We start from the raw sequence: 22748 nt of genomic DNA, 5'->3' as shown, positions 1-22748 counted from the left end.
CCATGCACCTTATCACCAGTCATTTACAATGTGAGCATAACATGTGAATTGTGCGGTAATACACAACTAAGCTTGCATTACTACAATATGACCTAATGCACCATGGAGCCAAAGCAACACTGTTAATGGGTCCATTGTGGTGCATAACATGCTCCTTAGTGTGCATAGTGTTAATGTACTCTTTAAGACAGCAATGCCCAACCCATGTGTCGCAGCAGCATCGGGTATGTATCGCCGCTCTGCACTCTGGTCCCATTTTAGTTACAGTAGGGCTAAACTACGGAGGAGATGGGTGGAGTATTTCTACCACTCCTCCGACAGTGTATCCAATCAGGCTCTAGCAGTAGGAGCAGGGACTATGTTTTGTGGATGTGGTAGGTGGGAGGATGTTTTTTGCCAAACCTCCAACAGATGATTAGCATCCCAGTTTGTTTCATACTAGAGTGGGTGGTTTTGATACACCCCTTCTAGCTCATTTGCCACAGCTACAATGTGGCAGTGGGGTGGACGGTTCTGACACGCCCCCTAGCCTATCAGCTTTGGCTCATATTTAACAGTCTCAGTGGTGCTCAGCTCTATAGGTTATGTAGTTTGGGATCACGGGAGCACCCTCCTCGCTCCTAATTTGATAGGATTGTGGACGCTACACGCTAGTGCACAATGTGATGACAGGGTTTTTGGACAGATCTGGATGTATAACTGGACAACTAAATGTAAGTACTCTGTTTTCTCTCTTTTTCCATACTCAGTCTGTACTTTTAGACAGCATTATAATGGTGTCAGTTCCCCACCAGGTCTGGGAAAGGTGGAGCCTTTTGCATGATATGCTGGTTCCTTATTTAACTGCTTGCCAACCGCGTCACACCGATGGGTGTGGCCGCAGCAGCAGCCCCAGGACCTTCTAACGCCGATCGGCGTAAAGTCCTGGGGCTTCGTTTTGCAGGAGATCTATAAAAAAATTGTTAATTTTATTTAAAAATAATGTAATAAATATTGATAAAAAACAAACAAACACTGGGGGAGTGATCAGACCCCACCAACAGAGAGCTCTTTTGGTGGGGAGAAAGGGGGGGTGATCACTTGCGTGCTGTGTTGTGTGGCCCTGCAGCTTGGCCTTAATGCTGCAGTAGTCTATTTTACAAAAAATGGCCTGGTCTTTGGGAGGGGAGGGGGGGGGGGGGGGGGTTAAAGCTCGTGGTCCTGAAGTGGTTAAAGAGGAACTGTCACAAAAAATCATAACATTTAAAACACATACAAATAAGAATTACATTTCTTCCAGAGTAAAATGAGCCATAAATCACTTTTCTCCTATATTGCTGTCACATACAGTAGGTAGTAGAAGTCTGACAGAACCAAGAGGATAGGAACCAATAGATTTATACAGTGATGCTGACCATCCTCCATGCTCACTGTACACTTTTTTTGGCAGTTGAACGGAGCAACTGCAATTCACTAAGTGGTTTTAAAAATAAAGAAAACCCTGAGAACCCCCCATGAGAACATGAGCTAGTCCAAAATCTTTTGGTAATGTCAGATTTCTACTACTTACTGTAAGTGACAGCAACATAGGAGAAAAGTAATTTATGGCTAATTTAACTTCGGAAGAAACATACTTCTTTATTATTTGCATATGTTTACATGTATGCTCAATTTTAAGATTTTCGCGACAGAGGTCCTTTAAGAATGATTGTGTCTGATGCATACATTTTGGGGCAGTTCAGCTTGATGAAAGGCTGACTGCCTGAAAAAATGGGCTGTCGATAAAATGCAGCCCACACATGTTACTTTTTAAATATTTTTGAATAAAAGAGCCATATTTTAAAGAGCTATAATTCGTTAACAGTGCCAAATGAATCTTTGACTACGCCAGTGTGCCAGCAGCAGCAGTAATCACATTGCCAGCAAAAGTAACAGCTTCTGATTAGCTGCCACCTCTGTGCCAATAACAATCTCTAATTAGCTGCCACAACTGTGCCAGCAACAGTAACAGCCATTGATTAGCATAGCAGGCATTTTCAGTGCTCTTAATGCTATTAAATTCTAAACTAGATTACAGCTCATTAGAAATGAAGTTACGGTGCGTTTGACAGCCTGTCTCCTACTGCAGCTCATTTAGGAGTTTCTCCAGAAGCTAATCACTCACGTCCTCCTCCGTCTGTCTGCTCTCTGAGCCTTCAGCCATTCAAATCCAAATTCAAAAAAGCTTTATTGGCAGGACCAAATACATTTAGCATTGCCAAAGCAAAACAAAACAAAACATTAACATGGGGTGGGTGGGGGGTTGTGGGAATAAGGGAAGGATATGGGTATACAGTCCATAGGAGGATGTAAGGGATGGTATGGGGGGATGGGGTATATAGTCCATAGGGGAGGGGGGGTATAGGTATACAGTCCATAGGGGAGGAGAGTATGGGGTTATACAGTCCATGTGGTATCATGTTCCTCTCAGTTGGTGGCAGGCCGTGACATATCGGGCAGCTATTTGCACAGTTTTTTCCTCTTCCCCCAGTAGGATGTAGAGTTTCCTCTCCTCATCTGTGGAGGTGAAATCTGCGATGTGGGCGGAGAGTCTTTGGAAATGGGCGGTCCTCAACGGTGTATATTTGCTGCAGTGTAGCAGGAAGTGGGCCTCATCCTCCAGGACCCCCTGGTCACATTGCCTGCACATTCTCTCTTTTGGACTCCTCCCCCCAGTATCTGATACATTCTTAGACGCTAGGGGGAGAAGCCTGGAGGAAAAGATGTCTGCAGGCTATGGAGACTTGGAGGAAGTGGTTAACTGCTGCAATTTTGCGGGGAGACGTTTCGAGGCACCCCACAAAAGGTTCTTAGCACGTGCTACAAATATTTTGTGCTAGCGACGCCCCTGCACCCCTACCTTCCCATAGATGTGTAATTTCTTTTGATCTGAGCATATGGGAAAGGGTGTGTCCAGGATTTCATGAAATGGCAGCCTCCAGCCACAGATCTGTGGTTAGTTATCCAAATTATTTGGAGTAACGGATTTTCCAATTTTCTTTTAAAAACTATGCAAATATACCTGGAAGAGCTGATGCTGTTTTGAAGGTGAAGGGCCTGATAAAATTCCATTTTTCTCCTAAAATTTTTCCTAGGTGATATTTTCAGTTTTTTTCACATCAATAAAATGCATTTTAAGCCACCAACAAGAATGAAAATACTCATAATAATATGGGGAGGATCGGGACTGCGATGACGTCATGACGTCATGTCCGATCGTTGCCATAGTGACAGTGAAGCTCATTGCTGAAGCTGCGGCTCTCGCGGGATCGCGGATAGGTAAATATGGTGGCGATCGGATGGGGGGGGTCAGAGAGGTGCTGGGGGACTTGCCGCACATAGTTAGCTAGCCTAGTGCTAATAGAAATAGAAAACATTTTTTTATTTTAAAAAATCCCTCCCGCGGACGCAGCCACTGCATCTGCATACCGCCAGGGAGGTTAATGCTTTTTAATGATTCTTCTGTCAGAATAAAAACTAATGCTCCATGCTAGATCTGAAGCACAACAGTCAATCTGAAAGATAGACAATACACTAAGACACAGGGGCCCATTTGCAATTCACTTTTTCTCCTGAGTTTTCTCCTTAGGTGATATTTCTAAGCTTGTTGTCAATAAAATGCATTTTAAACCACCAACAAGCAAGAGAATGCTCAGAATAATTCTGACAGTACTTTTTCACCTCCTTTTTGGTACATTTTCAATTGCAAAGTGCTGGTGTAATGCTGGGGGGGGCAATCTTTCTGACCAGCCAGCACAACCAGGCTAAGAGCAGGCTAATGGAAGAGGCTACACAGGCTGCCCAGAGCAACTGCAGCTCCGGGCTTCTGATAATATGCAATGGCAGCGCAGTGCAATGTTGCGCTGTTCTTGCGATAGCAAAAATTCAGGCGAATACAAGACAGACTGGAGTGAGGTAGCCAACAGCAACCACAGCAATGGCTACCTCGCAAGGACAGGACTGGAATGAAGCAGCCAATCGCGACCGCAGCAATGGCTTACTTCACAAGGACAGGACTGGGAGGATTCGCCGCTCCTGCGCAGGAGATTGGCGCAACCCACAAGGCAGAGTACAAGAGCACAGATAAATCACACAAGAGTATCACAAGAATTTATAATTATAGCTATCAATGTGATACAGTAATTTGCAAACGCAATATGGAAAACAACAAACGCGCTAGTATGCGTATATATTGGCAATGAACCAATATGACGCACGACTAGCAAAAATAACAAACGCTGACTAGAATATGTATATATTGGCAATGAACCAATGTATAACATAAATCAGGATGACTAGCTAGATCTGAAGCAATGCAGCAACTAAGCTAGACAATACAATACTACAACTCTATACTAGAAGGAGTACGTATATATGTCCCCGTGGGAAATATATAACGTAACTCCACAAGAAACTAAACTAGAAAGTAACAATACAAGGAACTATATTTCACAGTATTCAGAGACCCAGTATCAGCCTAGACTGACTGAAACTATGATGGGCGGGGCACGTCTGCAGGAAGCAAACCTTTATACTGAAGTCATCCAATAAAAGCAGAGATGCAAATCTCCACACAGGTGAATGGTAATCAGTCACAAGCAGGCTGGCTTGACCACCATTCCCTAGCTGACAGACTACCACAAGCAATGCTATGCTAGCAAATGCATGTGAAGGAATCAGAACTACTTGGCTGCAGCACGTCTGCAGCCAGCAGTACACGCTGCAGAAGCGATCATGACAGCTGGAATGTTATTTTAAATAGAAAATGAAAAAAAAATAACTCTTAGGAGAAACCCCAGGAGAAAAAGTTAATTGCATATGGGCCAGAACATTAATATCATGCTTTTTCCCTGGCGGACTCAAAGTGCCACAGCTGCAGCTACTAGGGTGTGCTCAGTAGGCAGTAGCACTGTTAGGGAGTCTAGCCCAAGATCTCCTTACTGAATAGGTGCTAACTTTATTATTGGAAGTGTGTGTGTGTGTGTGTGGGAGAGAGAGAGAGAGAGAGAGAGAGAGAGATTTACTTGTCTCTTCTATTTTAGACAGTGAGAATTGCCAGAAATGTCCTGATCATGAGTGGCCAAATGAAGCAAAAAACAAATGTGTTTCCAGACATACTGAGTTTCTATCTTTTCGGGACAATGTGGCCTTGTTTTTTATTGTATGTTCCCTATTATGTTCTGTGGTATCTGTCTTGATAACTGGGTTATTTCTGTTTTTCTGGGACACTCCCATAGTCACTGCTAACAATCGTAGTCTCAGTTTTGTTATTCTCCTGTGCCTTGTGCTGAGTATATCAAGCATATTTTTTTTCCTTGGTCATCCAGCGGATGCAACCTGCTTGCTACGCCAAGTGTTCTTTGGGATCTCCTTCACTATTGTTCTATCATCAGTCTTGGCCAAAACTATCATGGTTTGCATTGCCTTCAAAGCCACCAAACCCAGTTCAGTCTGGAGGAAGTGTTTAGGAGTCAAAGTGCCCATTGCAGTGGTGTTAGTCTGCTCATCTGTTCAGGTGATCAATGGAATTACTTGGCTGTCAGTTTCTCCTCCATTTGTAGAGTATGATTTCCACTCTTTTCCTGGGAAGACCATTATTCAGTGTAATGAAGGCTCTGTTCTGGCTTTTTATGCTATGTTGGGTTACATGGGACTTCTGGCTGCTATGAGTTTTGTTCTGGCCTTCATGGTGAGGACATTACCTGACATATTTAATGATGCCAAATACATCACCTTCAGCATGCTGGTGTTCTGCAGTGTTTGGATCGGTGCCATCCCGGCCTACCTGAGCAGTAAGGGGAAACAAATGGTCATTGTGGAGATATTCGCTATACTGGCCTCAAGCATTGGAATACTGGGCTGCATATTCTTCCCTAAATGCTACAATATATTGCTGAGGCCTAAAATGAATGACAGAAGGCATTTATTATATAAGCACTCTAAAGGTTAATCATTGTCTCTTCTATATTGTGCTTCTATCTATCCAATAAATGATGCATACTTAAAGTGACAATTATTTTTATTACACTAACAACAATTGTTTTAGGATTAATTTACAGGAATGGTAACATTACAGGGCTGATCTGGTTCAAGCCCGGAATGCAATACATGAACTACATGAAATAGGATAAATATGTTTAGTATTGTTATAAACGTTATTTGTCACGGGTGCATTTTCTAAATGTAAATGTGAGAACGCGGAAGAGCCGCCGCCATGATCCAGCGGCAGGCGGCTCTTTCCGCGCACAGACGCGTCCCTCACACGGAGAGGCAGCCGCCTCTCCTCAGCATGAGGCGGCTGTCTCCGGGCAGGGACGCATGGAGAGTGCGGAAACCGCCGCGTCCGACGCGGCGGTTGGTCCCCATGCCCCCACTGCAAGGTCACCGCAGAGCGGGGCTGCTGTGGCTGGGACTCGTAGTCCCTCAGGATTTAGAGTGACGCGCGCGCGCGCACTCAGACAACAATTTATGACATCCTGAAGGGAGTCAGCTGACCAGGCTGGTCAGCTGACTCTAGCACCTCTCCCCATTGGTCCAACACTTAGGGAGGTGCTGGAGAGGCACACAGGTATATATATTGCTGGCTGTTCACTTGCTCCTTGTCTGGCGTTGCGTTCACATACGTGGGAGCACCCAGATCCGTTAGTCAGATCCGTTAGTGTGCCGGGACCAGCTGGAGCTGTAATCCTACACTAAGCTAGATTCTATTGATAGCTTAAAGTACTAGTTTGATTGTGATTATCTGTTATGACCTTTGCCTGCCTCGACTATCCTCCTGAACTCTGACCTTGTACCTCGTTATATCTGATACCCCGTTGCTGAACCCTGCCTGTACTTTGACTCCGCCTCTGCCTCCTGAATTTGTACCCCGATATTTCTGACACCCCGTTGCCGAACCCTGCCTGTACTTTGACTCCGACTCTGCCTACTGATATTGTACTTATCTGTCCGTCTGTTTACGACCTGGCTTGTCCGACCTCGAGAACCGACCTCACGATTGGAGGCGGTTCCCCGTCCTGTTAGTGACACTTCCGCCTGAGTGTTACTTTCGGGCTTTCCTCCCCACTGTCAGTCTGACTCCTCCCGTCTTGGAGAGCTCAGACCTGCGGAAGGAATCTGTGCAGTCCTCCTTGCTGCACTGAGGCTTGTCCTCTGTATTACTGTTGCACCAATCACAACACTCTACTCAGGTGACCAGAGGTTAGCTAGTATATTGGATTATCGGTGATACTGCAGATCACATATAATCTGATATACGTCTGTATTTCCCGTGATACTGCAGATCACCGATAATCAGACCTCTCTGTGCTTCACCGAGCGTTACAGTAAATCATCACAAGCACAGTTATAAAACATTAAAAATCTCCAGGCGCCGTTTGTAAAACGTTATTTATCTCCGGCGCCCTTTTCTCCTGCTCGGCGCCCATTAAACGTTATTTATTATGGGAGTGAATGGCGGCGCCCTTTTTGTCCACTAGCTGCCTGCGTCCTTTTTTTCCCGTTCCCGTTAACTTATGTTCTCTGAACCAATTCTGCATGATTGTTTTTGGCATCATTTGAAAGCGTGTACCGGTGTCCATCTCCTCCCACCAACTGATTGGTTGGTTGGTTGGTTATGCTGGTAAAAGATACCCAACCACTACTGTTACTTCCAGACACAGCACACTTAAAGCGGAATAAAACCCAGCATTTCTTCTTTGCTCTAAAAAATTATTTACAGCATGCCACCATTTTTTTTTTTACTAGAACAGCATTCAATTAGTTAAACACAGGACTTGAGAGTTCAGTGGAGAGAAATCTGGATGCATCCGAAGTGGAGATAATGTTATCTTGTGTTTACTTAATTGTATCAAGTGAGAAATGTGACACATTCTCTGACTGTGCAGAAACTCCTGGACACAGACTGACACTCACGACTGCCTTCAATACAACATGAATAAAACCAGTTATGAATAAAATGCAAAGGCAGCTCTTAAAGCAAAAAACTGTATTTTTGGGAACTTGTAATTTCTAAATTAATAATAATACTTATGCAAATATGATAACCATATGGCATATAAAAGTAGGAAAACATGTTTTTATTTAATATTATATCAGGGTTTTTACTGCTTTAACTAATCCCCCATAGCCACAGGGCACAATACATTTCTTGGCACTTATCACTTATCATTGCACTTATCTCATAACCACTCACTGCCAGTCATTCTTCTGCCTGCCACTCATCAGTTGCGTTGGTTACTTATCCAGCTTAGCTACAACTTATCTGCTTGTGACTTATCAGCCCAGAAACCAGGGACACGCTGAGTGATAGTGTGACAGGAAAATTAGATTGTGAGCTCCACTGAAGGTCAGTTTGGCATGAAAATTGCTCTGTGTTCTCTGTGACGTGCTGTACAAAAAGTTTCATTGCGATACAAAAGGCACAAAAGTTAAATTATAAACAATTTAGTCATTTATAAAATACCAACCATGGTCATCACCTAAATAAACAGCTTCATTTTTAATGGCTCTTTGATAACATTGCAACATGCACAAATAATTTAATTGACTTGAATTTGATGGCCCCTCATGGGCTGTTTTTGTTTTTTTGTTTTTTTCATCTTTTTGTGTTGTTCTGTTATTTTTGTTGTAAATTTATCTCCTTTGTCTTCATGCTATGAGTGTCCCATTCTACACATAAGGCAGTCACAACAACGAGACATACCTTTCCCATTTCTTTTTACTACCCCCGATTTCTCTCTCACCCCAAATTCACTGCTAACTAGGATATCTGATAAATTTTTCCCTCTCCTTGTAGCAATATGTGGGTATTTCCCCACTAAATCTTTGATGATCGGTTCTCTCTCTAGCAAATGCCAATGTTTTGAAAGTATGTCCCTAATTTCCATATGGTGAGATCCGTAGGTTGTAACCACACGGATTACTTCCTTATTTTCTTGATTAGACTGCCTTTGTCTGCATGCAAGTAGGTCAGACCTTCCCTTTGAGAGTGCTTTATAATAAGCTCTGTTAATAATGTTTTTAGGATAACCTCTTAACATTAATCTTGTCCTTAGATCATCTGCCTCTATTTTATAATCTGCTATGTCACTGCAGTTCCTGCGTAGCCGCATGAATTGCCCCATGGGGACAGCCCATTTTTGTGACGGCAAGTGCGCGCTTTTGGCAGACAAGAGGGTGTTTCCTGCTGTTTCTTTGCGGTAAGTCTTAGTGGTTAGTACATTTCCATTTTTCCTAATCATTAAATCCAAGAAGGATATTTGCAAGGGGCTCCAAGTATAGGTTAGGAAGATATTACGGTCATTATTATTCAAATCAATTACAAAATCAGTTAATTGGGATTCAGTACCCCTCCATAGAACAAAAATGTCATTGACAAATCTTAGCCAGAGGGCGACGTGCTCCCGGTACCCACGCATGCCCCTCACCACCATCTCCTCCCAAAATCCTAGGTGGAGGCACGCGTAGGACGGGGAGCATGCTGCCCCCATAGCCACACCTCTTTTCTGGCGATACATTTCGCCCTTAAATTCAAAAAAATTGTTTTCCAGAATAATTTTCATAAGATCCAAAACAAAATCTATATGCTCTTGATGTTCTCCATATTTTTTCTCCAAATAAAAACACTTCAGAAGAGTCAGGGGGGGGGGAAATCCTCAGGAAAAGAAAGTGATAAACGATGACATTTTTGTTCTATGGAGGGGTACTGAATCCCAATTAACTGATTTTGTAATTGATTTGAATAATAATGACCTTAATATCTTCCTAACCTATACTTGGAGCCCCTTGCAAATATCCTTCTTGGATTTAATGATTAGGAAAAATGGAAATGTACTAACCACTAAGACTTACCGCAAAGAAAAAGCAGGAAACACCCTCTTGTCTGCCAAAAGCACGCACTTGCCGTCACAAAAATGGGCTGTCCCCATGGGGCAATTCATGCGGCTACGCAGGAACTGCAGTGACATAGCAGATTATAAAATAGAGGCAGATGATCTAAGGACAAGATTAATGTTAAGAGGTTATCCTAAAAACATTATTAACAGAGCTTATTATAAAGCACTCTCAAAGGGAAGGTCTGACCTACTTGCATGCAGACAAAGGCAGTCTAATCAGGAAAATAAGGAAGTAATCCGTGTGGTTACAACCTACGGATCTCACCATATGGAAATTAGGGACATACTTTCAAAACATTGGCATTTGCTAGAGAGAGACCCGATCATCAAAGATTTAGTGGGGGAATACCCACATATTGCTACAAGGAGAGGGAAAAATGTATCAGATATCCTAGTTAGCAGTGAATTTGGGGTGAGAGAGAAATCGGGGGTAGTAAAAAGAAATGGGAAAGGTACGTTTCGTTGTTGTGACTGCCTTATGTGTCCTTACATGCAAAAGGGAGAGACCTTCTTTAATTGGGATCAGTCAGTTTCCTTTAAGATCAGGGATTATATTGATTGTGGTACAGAAAGAGTTATATATCAATTGTGTTGCAGCTGCAATAAGGTCTATATAGGTAAAAAATATAGACCCCTAAGGACAAGGATTCAGGAGCATGTAAATAATATTAAAAATAAATGTGAAAAAAAGTCCAATTGCAATGCACTTTAAGGATGTGCATAACTCTGATCCAAAATTCCTGAAGGCTATGGGAATATATAAACTGAGGATAAGCCCCAGGAGAGGAGACTTTGATGAGCAACTGTTAAAAAAGGAGTCTATATGGATTTATAAGTGCAACTCTATGCAACCGTATGGCCTAAATAGTGACATGAATTTAAAAGTATTCCTATAAAGAAAAGCGATGATGCATTCTCAAAAAAGGCCACAAGATGGCCCCCATCTGCAGCTTACAGCTAATGTTATACAATGAATATGCAGATTGGCCAGACGGCAGCATAAAAGCAATGTACTGACCAATCAGCACTCATACACGTTTGAAAAAGCCGATAGGCTTTTTCAAACTGTTCTGACGCCATCACGCTGATCCACCCGTGCCTCCGCTCTCTTCCTCTAGGCTGTGCACCCGGACGCCGTTATAGTGCGTATCTTGAAAGAGGACTGCGCCCGGAGAAAATGGATAGCTTGAAGCAATAGCGGACTCCGTAAAACCTACTGAGGATACGTGAGTACCGGAATTCTGGAAGACTATAATAGCATTACATGCTGAAGTCTCTTGCCTGCTTATGCTCGTAAGGAGTGAGCCGTGCTTTAATTGCCGCTTATGTTTATGCTTCTATCTGCTTAATATGTTCGGTGGATGCTAATGCCAAAAGGTTAGGCATAATAATGCCTGTAATGAGAGCATATTCCCCATGAATAAGAGGCTTGCTTATGTGCACACGGGTAGGATTGAAGATATGTTTGATTGATGGCTGACATTGTGGTGCTTACAAGTATATCCTTAAAGGGGCCTGAAGAAAATTTATACCGGTATTTGAAATATCAATAGGTGCACCTATATGAGCTCTGGGGTAATACTGTAATTTGTGCCACTATGTTCATGAGTTTTAATTGTTTTTAAGTGTATGTCCTAGCTGGTTTTTTGATATCTAGAGAAATTAAAGAATTATATTACTGACTTGGCTCCCTATAAACTTGTGGGTAACCCAGATGGACACTGCTACACTCGGGGTGGAAAACCGCAGCTCAGAGCGGTAACCCTGTGCTACACTAATGGTAGCCGGCGGGAGGTCCATGCAGAGCATTGTGCGCAACATGCATTCTCACTCACCTCCCGAGCTATCCAGACACTAGCGGCCATTCCTCTTCCTGTCCACGGAGGCTCTGCATCCCCCTGGTGTGATCACCGACTTTCATCATGACAACAGACGGAAATCTCACTATAGAGTTGCAGCGCCACCCGGAGGACGGGAGGGGGGGGGGGGGGACTGCAGCACTGGATCCCAGGGAGGTGAGTAAGCGCAGGGGCTGCTCCAGGCTTTCTCGTGGTATTATTTTTTCTTGCTTTTAGGGTCTTAAAGCACATGAAAAAAATTGTACCGCTTTTAGACCCTAAAATGTGGAAGGAATCATACCAGGGAGGTTAAACTACCTAGTTATGTGCACATCCCCCACTATTTCCAGTAAAATACAGTAGATTTCCATAGTTCTTAATTGTAACCTAATTGAAGAGTCCCCTCTGCAGACTGAACAGCATGATGATGCAGATCCAGGCAGTGTCACTTCTTGGATCACATCAAGCTGGGATCTGTATGAATTCAGAAACTGATGAGAAACAAAATAACTGATATTACTACTGTCTGGAAATGTTTATAAAGCCATTTCCAAAACTTTATGACTTCAGTGAGTTTCCCAAGCCAAAAATGAAGAAAACTAATAACTAATGCAAGAGGTCACAAAGGAATCTAGAGCAATATCTAAAGAACTGGTAAGGTCAGTGTTTGTGACTATAAGAAAGAATCAAAATAGTCAAAAATGGCATACACCACAGAGTTCCAAGGGCAAAATCACTGTGTGGGGGTGCTTTGCTGCTTCAGGAGCTGGATGACTTGCTGTGATTGATAGAACCACGAATTCTACTCCCTACCAAAAATTCTTGAAGGAGAATGTCCATCCATCAGTTGGTAGCCTAAAGCTAATCAATGATCCAAAAACCTACCAGAAAATCGACCTGTGGATGGCTTAAAAAAACAGTTGTTGCAAGTGTTGCTGTAGGTTTAGAGAAATTTTTTTTTTTTTTAACTTTTTTTTTTCTTTTTTCTCTTAATAGATAAAATTGTCATTAGAAACTGACTTTGTGGAATTTTTCATGCAGCACTCAAATCCCACCTCCACACCTCCTACTCAGATCAGATCTCTTCTCCTCATGCTTTGTTGGCCAGGGCTCCTCAAGGCTCTGTCCTTGGTCCCCTTCTCTTTTCCATCTACATGCACGGTCTTGGTGACTAAATCAACTCACTTGGGTTTCAATACCACCTGTATGCAGACAATACACAACTACACCTCTCGGTCCCAGACCTTAACTCCCTCCTCAAACGTGTTCCTGACTGCTTGTTTCCTATATCCTCCTTCATGTCCTCTCGCTTCTTAAAGAGAATCTGTACTCTAAAATTCTTACAATAAAAAGCATACCATTCTCTGCGCTGTTTCTGCCTCTCCCTGCTGCAATCCTGGCTTGTAATTGCCATTTTCATCCAATGTTTAAAACAAAAGACATACCAAGTAATATGCTGAGAAGAGCTGAGTGTGTGAGACATACAGAGTGTGCAGGGGGCCTGGAGAAAGTGTGTATAGCTTCTAGCCAATTACAACTAGCACAGCACATTCCAGTCTGACTGCCTCAGCCGGACAGAGCCAACAGAGGAGAGAAGATTAGATCATATACATCATATTACAGCCATTGTGCAAATAGGAAAGGCTGCAGTAAGCCAGAGCACATTAGAACAGGTATAGGAACTTATAGGATAGAAGAAATAAGGATGGAAATTTTGTTACAAAGTCTCTTTAAAACTTAAAGAGAACCCGAGGTGGGATTTAATTATGCCAGTGGGGCACAGAGGCTGGTTGTGCACACTAACACCAGCCTCTGTTGCCCCATGGTGTGCCTCCAGGACCCCCCTGTGCGCCGCTATAGCCACCGCAGTGCTGGCGACACACAGCGTGTCACCTGCTTAATGTTTACCTATGCGCTGTCTATATGAAATTGCCCATTATAGTGATGTTGGTGTGCTCATCTGTTCAGAATTTCACAGAAATTACTTGACTGTCAGTTTCTCCTCCATTTCTATAACATGATATCCACTCTTTTCCTGGGAAGATCATCATTCAGTGTAATGAAGGCTCTGTTCTGGCTTTTTATATTATGTTGGGTTACATGGGATTTCTGGCCGGTGTGAGCTTTGTTCTGGCCTTCATGGTGAGGACATTACCTGACATATTTAATGAGGCCAAATACATCACCTTCAGCATGCTGGTGTTCTGCAGTGTCTGGATTGCTGCCATCCCAGCCTACCTGAGCAGTAAGGGGAAACAAATGGTCATTGTGGAGATATTCGCTATACTGGCCTCAAGTATTGGAATACTGGGCTGCATATTCTTCCCTAAATGCTACAATATATTGCTGAGGCCTGAAATGAATGACAAAAGACATTTCTTATACAAGCACCCTATGTAGATGAAAATTTAATTTTTATTTTATAAATTTAATACATGTATTCTACAAAAACAAATATCAATGAGGGCACTATTTATATTTAAGATTGATTGTCAAGAACTTCTCTGGTGTATTGAGTATAGCCAGTGAAGGTAAGGATGTGGATTGAGAAGGTCAAGGGTGGTCTAGGAAATGTGAGCGCCTGCAGGCAAAAGGAAACTTTGTGCAGTGTAGAGCTTGATAGTAATTATAATAATAAGTACCCAGTGGATAGTTTGGTTTTGGGGTGTAGCCAAAGCACAGGGGCATGGAGGGGTAAAAAGCTAGGAAGATTGCATTGTAGATAGTGGCAAAGGGGGGAATTACTCTTAGGAGTAGGTATAAACAGGTTAGTGTTAGGCAGAGACAGCGACAGGTTAGCATTAATATTACTGAAGAAGGGTTATAGTTAGGTTCAGCTATGGGTATGCTAGTTTTAGTTGTGTGTGTGAAAAGGAAGGTAAAACAATGGTAGAATATCAGTAAAATTATCAATATTCTATTGCAGGAATTAGCCAGCTCCCAATAGTAGAATACTGCTGACTATTTACTTGCAGCTTGACTCGGATCTCATATTTTCTCAGTGCCCTTTTCGCATAGACACAGTCATGGGTATTATATGCATGTGCTTGTGTATTGTACAGAATTATAGTTTATGCTCTATAGTAGTGATTATTTTATGTAACATGAGCACATTAGAATAAACCACCATTTACATTTAGTAATGACCATGGTTCATCTTATGGATTCTGTGCCATTATTTAAAGTGCAAATAAGCCTAAAATACAAAAAGTCCACACTGAATTGGTGCTGACTAGCAAGGCTGCCATCAGAAATTTTGGGGCCCCTCACACATCATCAGGCATGCCCCCCCCCCTCTTTGGGCCCACCCACTGTTTGCTGTACCCTCCCACTAGCCACCCCACCCCCGTGTCTGTGCACGAAGTGCGTAGCGGCAAAAAATGTGCATGACTCCGACATTGAAGAAAGCGGCATGCACAGCGTGATGCGGCAAAGAGTGGGCGTGGCCATGGCATGATGTGGGTGGGGCCAAAATAAGGTAGTCCCCAGTTAACAAATGAGATAGGGACTTGTAGGTACGTTTTTATCCTTTATCCATTCTCTTTTGCCCCCTCTTTTTTTCTCTGTGTCTCTTTTGGCCCCCTCTGTCTTACCTCAGTTTGTGCCTCTTTTGTATCCCTCTGTGTGACCTCATGTTTCCATTTCATCTCTTTTCTCCATGTGCCTCTTGTGTCCACCTCTGTTCCCCCTGTGCTTCTTTTATCCCCCTGTGTTACCTCTTGAGCCATAGGACCGCAGCCAGCACATGCGGCCTTTCCAGTGCTATGGGGGGGCCCAGAGCCCCCAGAAGCCCTGGGCCCCTCACTGCAGTGTTAGTTGTCCCCCCCTGATGGCTGCCCTGCTGACTAGCTCAGAACAGTCTTGCAGTCCTTTCCTAGAGTATATGATCTACTCCCCTACCAGACACGTATCACTAAGATTGCCACTGCCTAGTTCAGCAGGCCTAGTTCCTGAAGTTTAACCACTTCCCAACCACAGGTTTTTCCTCTTAAAAACCAGAGAAATTTTCATATCATGCTCTTTCCATTTATTCGCTAATAACTTATTGCTATTAATCACGTAGAAATGATCTATATATTGTTTTTTTGTCACCAATAAGACTTTCTTTGGGTGGTACTTTTTGTTAAGAATTATTTTATGTTACATACATTTTAAAGGGAATAATAAGAACATTGAAAAAATTTATTATTTCTCAGTTTTTGGCCATTATAGTTTAAAAAAAAAAAACATGCTGCTGTAATTAAAACCCACACATTTTATTTGCCCATTTATCCCGGTTATTGCAACATTTAAAATAATTTCCTACTACAATGTATGGCGCCAATATTTTATCTGGAAATAAAGATTTTTATTTCTACATGTCTATTTAAAATCCTTTATTTGCAAAATTAACAATTATATTCTTTCCTGACATACACATTTAAAAATCTATAAGTTAACAATTTGTTTTTTTTTGTGTGTGTTTTTTTTCAAATGCCTTTTTTTATAAGTGTTTTATTTAGGTAACTATAGGGTAGGATTAGAATGAGATCAAAATGTAATAAAAAGTATACATAACTATGTATAAAGTGTACGTAGGTGTTTGTGTGTGTATGTTTGAGTGCATTTTACTTTTTGGCCACAAGATGGCACTACACTTAACTTCAGAGTACGGCAAACAGTACTCAGAAGTAGTTAGTGTATCTGTTTACATGATTGAAATGCTGGCGTCAGCGTGATGCCGGCTTTTCATTCATTGCGGGGACAGCGATTGGGACGGGAACAAGCTGTTCCCAGTCCCTGATCACCTTATCGGCGGAATTATGGTGGAGATGAACGGCGGAAGTGCGGCGATTGTGAGCGACGAGGTAAACAACGCAGGTACGTGTATTTACGCCTCTGGTTGTGAAGCATTGTGCAGGGGGGCATAAATACATGATGCGGCCGTTGTGAAGGAGTTAATATTAGGTGTGGTGTGCACTTAGCACTAGTTTGTGTGAACTCAGAAAATCCATAACTAGGCATCAGCAATGAGCACTCTGCGGTCAGTAGCAGGACTGTGAGGAGGCTCCATACAACAACACACTACTGATAAGGCCTGTGAGAGTGCTGAGACTAGAAGGGCAGGGCTGAACTTGTCAGAATTCTAGTGGTTTATTTATGCAGGAAAAGCTGTCATGTGTATGTTTTAAGTTTTAATGTTCCATGCAAAATTTCATTGTAAATTGTAAAGTTGGGGTACTTCTTTAAGATATTGCTCTAGGATGTCTCAGCATATTCCAGACAGTGAAACTTTCATAAGATTGTTTTCATTTTAAAGCTAAAACATTTTTTGTTTATGTTACAAGCATCTTTCAGATGTCAAAGTTAGACAGCGTCTTGTGCGAAGACTGTAAGAAACAAGTTTACAAATCACATGACTGCAGCAATCATATATGTATATTTTACACCTTAAAGGGAAGGTTCAGGGACAGTTGAAAAAAAATAAAAATCCAAATCCACTTACCTGGGGCTTCCTCCAGCCCGAGGCAGGCAGAAGGTGCCCTCGGCGCCGCTCCGCAGGCTCCCGGTGGTCTCCGGTGGCCGACCCGACCTGGCCAGGCCGGCGGCCAGGTCAGGCCTCTTCTGCGCTCCATTGTGCGTTCCACGCCGGCGCGCTGACGTCATAGGACGTCCTCCTGGCTGTACTGCGCAGGCTCAGTAGTTCTGAGCCTGCGCAGTACAGCCCGGAGGACTTCCGATGACGTCAGCACGCCGGCGTGGAACGCACAATGGAGCGCAGAAGAGGCCCGACCTGGCCAGGTCGGGTCGGCCCCCGGAGACCACCGGGAGCCTGCGGAGCGGCGCCGAGGGCACCTCCTGCCTGCCACAGGCTGGAGGAAGCCCCAGGTAAGTGGATTTGGATTTTTATTTTTTTTCAACTGTCCCTGAACCTTCCCTTTAAAGTCTGCACTTCAACTGCATCTGAGTTGTTTCCTGTACAACTATGGGCTTTAATTCATCAAAGACTGTTCAATAACAAAAACCAAGTTGCTTAAATACCACATTCTCTATTTTAGACTTGTGTGTGTTAATTTACCCAAACAGTAACAGCAGTTCTGTGATGTTACACTGTTCTCTGTGCAGTGAAGGCACACATGCAGATCCCCCGCGCACTGCTCTCAGCTATACTATAGCTGAGAACAAAAGCATATTTAAATTTCCCTCCAAGGCTCCTCATTGGTTCCTTAACAGACCAATTGGGATCAGGAAGCGTAAGTATAAAACCCTGACATAATATTCAATAAAAACATGTTTTCTTACTTTGTATATGCCATACAGTTCTCATATTTGCTTTTGTGCATGAGTATTAGTATTCATTTAGAAATTATACGTTCCCAAAGTACACTTTTTTTCTCTGAGAGCTGACTTTGCATTTTATTTATAACTGCTTTATTCATGTTCGAACAAGCAGAAATGCTTCTAAATTGTCCAGGCAGTGTTGGAGAAGTGTTTATTTACATTCCTCACTTGATAACTAAGAACGCAGAAGAGGTGAGTCATCCCCGCCCACTGCTTCTTAGTAATAGTGGCGGCTGCAGCTGAAGTTAAGCTAAAGGGGGAGCGCAGATGGGGGACCCAGGTGAGGGAGGGGGGGTCCGAACCCCCTCCCCGCCGCTCTGCCCAATACCCCCTACCTGCACGCTACCCCCTCCAGCTCGGCAGCCCCCCACCCACGGCTGGGTGAGGGGGCGGCAAAAAGTCTAGGATCGGCCCTACTTATTCTTGCTCGAAGGTTGAGGCACTTAGCCTATTATATATATAGATGCCCTGCTGCTTAGGTAATTTTCTCTCCAGCTTCCACTAGCATCTCCACATATTCAAACAGGAACTTAAGGGGTTACACTGCCGAAGGGTGGCAAGAAAATATCTTTTGTTCTTTTCTGTCTGCTTGCTGCCTGCCTCCCCACAAAGCCTGCGCTTCCTATCACGGAGGAGACAGGAGCTTCCAGGAGAGAAAGAACTGTCCCTATTGGCTCTTTGCGGCTACCAGTCAGAGGGATATCCACACTGAAACCTTTTGAAGCTGGTTATTGCAACCTTATGTGTTGAAGTATTTACCGCACAAGTCAGTAATTTACCTCACTGCTCAGTAATTTGAGCTTTACATGCAGTAACAGCCTTAGGAATTGACACTTTGCTAAGTGCTCAGACAAGTCAGCTTTTTTCAGCATTCCAGTATGCAATAATGCTTGATGAATTGAAGCTACAGTGGTAACGGACAGAACCAAAATCAGAAAAACTAATTATGGCCCAGTGCACACCAAAACCGCTAGCAGATCCGCAATACGCTAGCGGTTTTGGGAGCTGATTTCAGAGCGATTCTAGGTATGTTTAGAGAGGTTTTCTAAACATACCTAGCGGTTTTGGGTGCGTTTTTGTGTAGCAGATTACACATATTGTTACAGTAAAAGCTGTTACTGAACAGCTACTGTAACAAAAATGCATGGCAAACCGCTCTGAACTAGCGTTTTTCAGAGCGGTTTGCGTTTTTCCTATACTTTACATTGAGGACGAAACGCTTCCGAAAACCGCAAACGCGCAGCAGGAGGCGCGTTTGCGGCTTGGCAAAAACCGCAAACCGCCGGTGTGCACCATCCCATTGCAATACATTAGACAAGCGTTTTTAGAGGCGGATGCGGCCGGCGGATCGCTCCAAAAACCGCTCGGTGTGCACTGGGCCTATCTCTGTCCAAATATTTATGGACTTAACTGTACTAGGCTTTTTAATACGTTTACATAGCTAAGCAAACTCCAGATTCCTGGCAGTTGTTATCTAGGGGTTGATTCACAAATCAGTTATTGTAAATATACTGATCTTATCTGTTTTTCACCTTCATCTATATAAAACCATTTAACTAAGGCCCCGTTTACACTTAATCAGTTGCTCTCAGTTATAACTTAAAGGACAACTGATTTTCAAAGTAATGCCCATGTTTTCCTATGGCACCTTTCACACTTAAAGGGGAACTGTAGTGAGAGGTATATGGAGGCTGCCATATTTATTTCCTTTTAAGCAATACCAGTTGCCTGGCTATTCAGCTAATCCTCTGCCTCTAATACTTTCAGCCATAGGCCCTGAACAAGCATGCAGCAGATCAGGTGTTTCTGACAAATTTAGACAGATATGACAAGATTAGCTGCATGCTGGTTTCTGGTGTGATTCAGACACTTCTTTAGGCAAATAGACCATCAGGGCTGCCAGGCAACTGGTATTGCTTAAAAGGAACTAAATATGGCAGCCTCCATATCCCTCTCACTACAGTTCTCCTTTAACGCATTTTAACTGAAATCATTTTCACAGTGCACTGCTATGGAAAAGAAAAGAAAAACGTGCACCAACTGATTAAGTGTAAACAAGGTCTAAAGCACACAATAAGTAAATCTTTTCCAGAGAAGGTAAGAAGATTAACATTAAAGTTAAGTAAATCCAGAATCCTATTTTGATTTCTTGTTTTATTATAATTATTACTAGGCCTAAGGCCCTTTTAAAAACGGGCGCTAGGCTCTTTCTGCAGGAGCCACGTGCACTGTGCAGATGTGCAGCATTGCGTTATATGTTACGTCTTAATAAATTAAGTTTAATTATAATAATAGAGTTAGTTAAAGTTAGTGTTTCCATCAATCAACAGCCATGTGGTCGATCAAAAGTCGATCAAAAGATTCTCCTTCACTAATCCAGCTGAACATTGTCGTGCTTTCATGCTCTGAAACCAAAAATATTTTCTGTGTCAATCAAAATCATGTACTAAAGGAATAGAGAAAAGGGAACGGGAAGACACCGGGAGCCCGATCTGGTGTATTATCTCACGTACGGCTCTAATCAAAGTAAGAAAAGATCGGTTATACTCACAAAGCCGGGTTGCACGTAAGGCAACCACTGTATGTCGCATGTGGGAAAGTACCATCCCCACTTGGCCTTGTGTTGAAATTTTTACGGTCGCAGCTCCTTCGGAAAAGGTGACACCTGTCAAGGTGTGTCCCCTGGTCCCAGGGGGAAGTTACTGATGCAGGAGGATAGGAGGCGCCCTGGAAGGTACTTGTAGAGTGATGTACGAGACAGAAAATGGGTATATATAAAAAAGTTATAAAAATCAACTGCGCCTAAGCGGAGGATACTTCTATTCCCGACACAGTACACGACCTGATGAAGCGGTTGTAACCACGAAACGCGTTGTCATTTTCCATAGTGCCTTATTAAAGCTTTTATACTATGGGACTGACTACTTATTTAAGGTAGGATCTGTCCACGCACTTATATCCATAGCTTGCTGAAACGGTCAGATTTATGACTGGGGTATATACTGTCAGCAACCACTAACTAATTGCCGAGATATCATCGAATCAGTTGATTTTTATAACTTTTTTATATATACCCATTTTCTGTCTTGTACATCACTCTACAAGTACCCTCCAGGGCGCCTCCTATCCTCCTGAATCAAAATCATGTGAACACTTGATCAAGTAAATTAGTTGTTTCAACCACATATTGGTCAATTCCCATTGCTTAAACAGAATTGAACATAATCAATCCTCCCCAATCCGAAAAAAAATGTTCAAATAAAATGGTAAAATAAACAGGACCATTGAGCAATTTATTAGGCAAAAAAAATAAAAATTGAATATTCATGATAGCATCTTGTATTATATTTCTATCTTTTTTATGTCATAAACTGCTCCTTAATATTTGTATTAGTAATATGTGAAAAAATACATAAAATCTGTGCAGATTTACTATAAGGGTGGGGGAGCGAACTTTGGAGGAGACTTTGTTTATCAACCACTGCTCTGCTGCTCTGATAGTATACGCTGATTTCTGTGTAGTTTTTTTTTTTCTCTCTTTATAAGATGTTTCTACAAAACATGGAGTATATCCTCTTGCATTGGAATATTAACTACTGTTGTAGCGGTACAATGAACTTTATTCAACACTAGCTGGACGCCCGGCATTTCCCGGGTATGTATGTGGCTGGTGTTGGCCCCACCCACTTTTCCTAACCCTAACACACAAGTACTTAAAGGGATACTGTAGGGGGGTCGGGGGAAAATGAGCTGAACTTACCCGGGGCCTTAATGGTCCCCCGCAGACATCCTGTGCCCGCGCAGCCACTCACCGATGCTCCGGCCCCGCCTCCAGTTCACTTCTGGAATTTCTGACTTTAAAGTCAGAAAACCACTGCGCCTGCGTTGCCGTGTCCTCGATCCCGCTGATGTCATCAAGAGCGCACAGCGCAGGCCCAGTATGGTCTGTGTCTGCGCAGTACACTCCTGGTGACATCAGCGGGAGCGAGGACACGGCAACGCAGGCACAGTGGTTTTCTGACTTTAAAGTCAGAAATTCCATAAGTGAACCGGAGGCGGGGCCGGAGCATCGGTGAGCGGCTGCGCGGGCACAGGATGTCTGCGGAGGACCATTAGAAGCCCCGGGTAAGTTCAGCTCATTTTCCCCCGACCCCCCCTACAGTATCCCTTTAATTACTTTATGACCAAGTTTGTGAGCTTTGCGGTCTTTGGCATCAATAATTTGCATTGAAATAAAATAAATCTGATTGGCTGTAGCTCCACCCCTTTTCTGAATTTGAACCCAAATCACCCAATGGCCAAGTGTACCAGGTACAGGTGATTAACAGTGCAAGAGGCTTGTGCCATTAACAGTGCAAGAATGGCAGCAATTAAATATTACCCTTAAAAATCAATAGGTGGATTTTGATGGTCTTTTGTAGGCTCCAGGCACCTTTCTGAATATTAATCCCAGTCACCCAGTGACCAACTGTGCAAAGTTTGAGAACCCTACAATTAACAGTGTAAACAGTAAATCTTCGCGCTAGCACACTGATTGTAGCAACTTCCAGCAACTTATTCAATCTAGGCAATGAATGCACAGTACTGCTCCTGGCGTTGGGGATGTACAGTGATCTAGATAGAAAAGGAGCGCTCCATAGTGCATTACTGCATAAAAAGTTTTTAATCGCAAGAT

At 43.0% G+C, this 22748-nt stretch overlaps 1 protein-coding gene across 1 annotated transcript; it reads left to right on the top strand.

The window, feature by feature from the left end:
• Positions 1-3218: 3218 nt before the first annotated feature.
• Positions 3219-5968, top strand: LOC137549403 (vomeronasal type-2 receptor 26-like). Its single transcript, XM_068271205.1, has 2 exons — positions 3219-3297; positions 5061-5968. The coding sequence occupies exons 1-2, from the start codon at positions 3219-3221 to the stop codon at positions 5966-5968; spliced, it is 987 nt and encodes a 328-aa protein (XP_068127306.1).
• The last annotated feature ends 16780 nt before the right edge of the window (positions 5969-22748 follow it).

The sequence above is a fragment of the Hyperolius riggenbachi genome, chromosome 1 (genome assembly GCF_040937935.1).
Source record: "Hyperolius riggenbachi isolate aHypRig1 chromosome 1, aHypRig1.pri, whole genome shotgun sequence".
Taxonomy (NCBI): domain Eukaryota; kingdom Metazoa; phylum Chordata; class Amphibia; order Anura; family Hyperoliidae; genus Hyperolius; species Hyperolius riggenbachi.
The sequence above is the reverse complement of the archived record's forward strand: the minus strand, read 5'-3'. Positions and strand labels throughout refer to the sequence as shown.

Excerpts from the sequence above, each read along its gene's own strand:
- LOC137549403 (XM_068271205.1), top strand. The coding sequence starts at position 3,219 with ATGACGTCATGTCCGATCGTTGCCATAGTGACAGTGAAGCTCATTGCT. Across the intron at positions 3,298-5,060 it reads TCTCGCGGGATCGCGGATAG|ACAGTGAGAATTGCCAGAAA; the intron begins GTAAATATGGTG and ends CTTCTATTTTAG.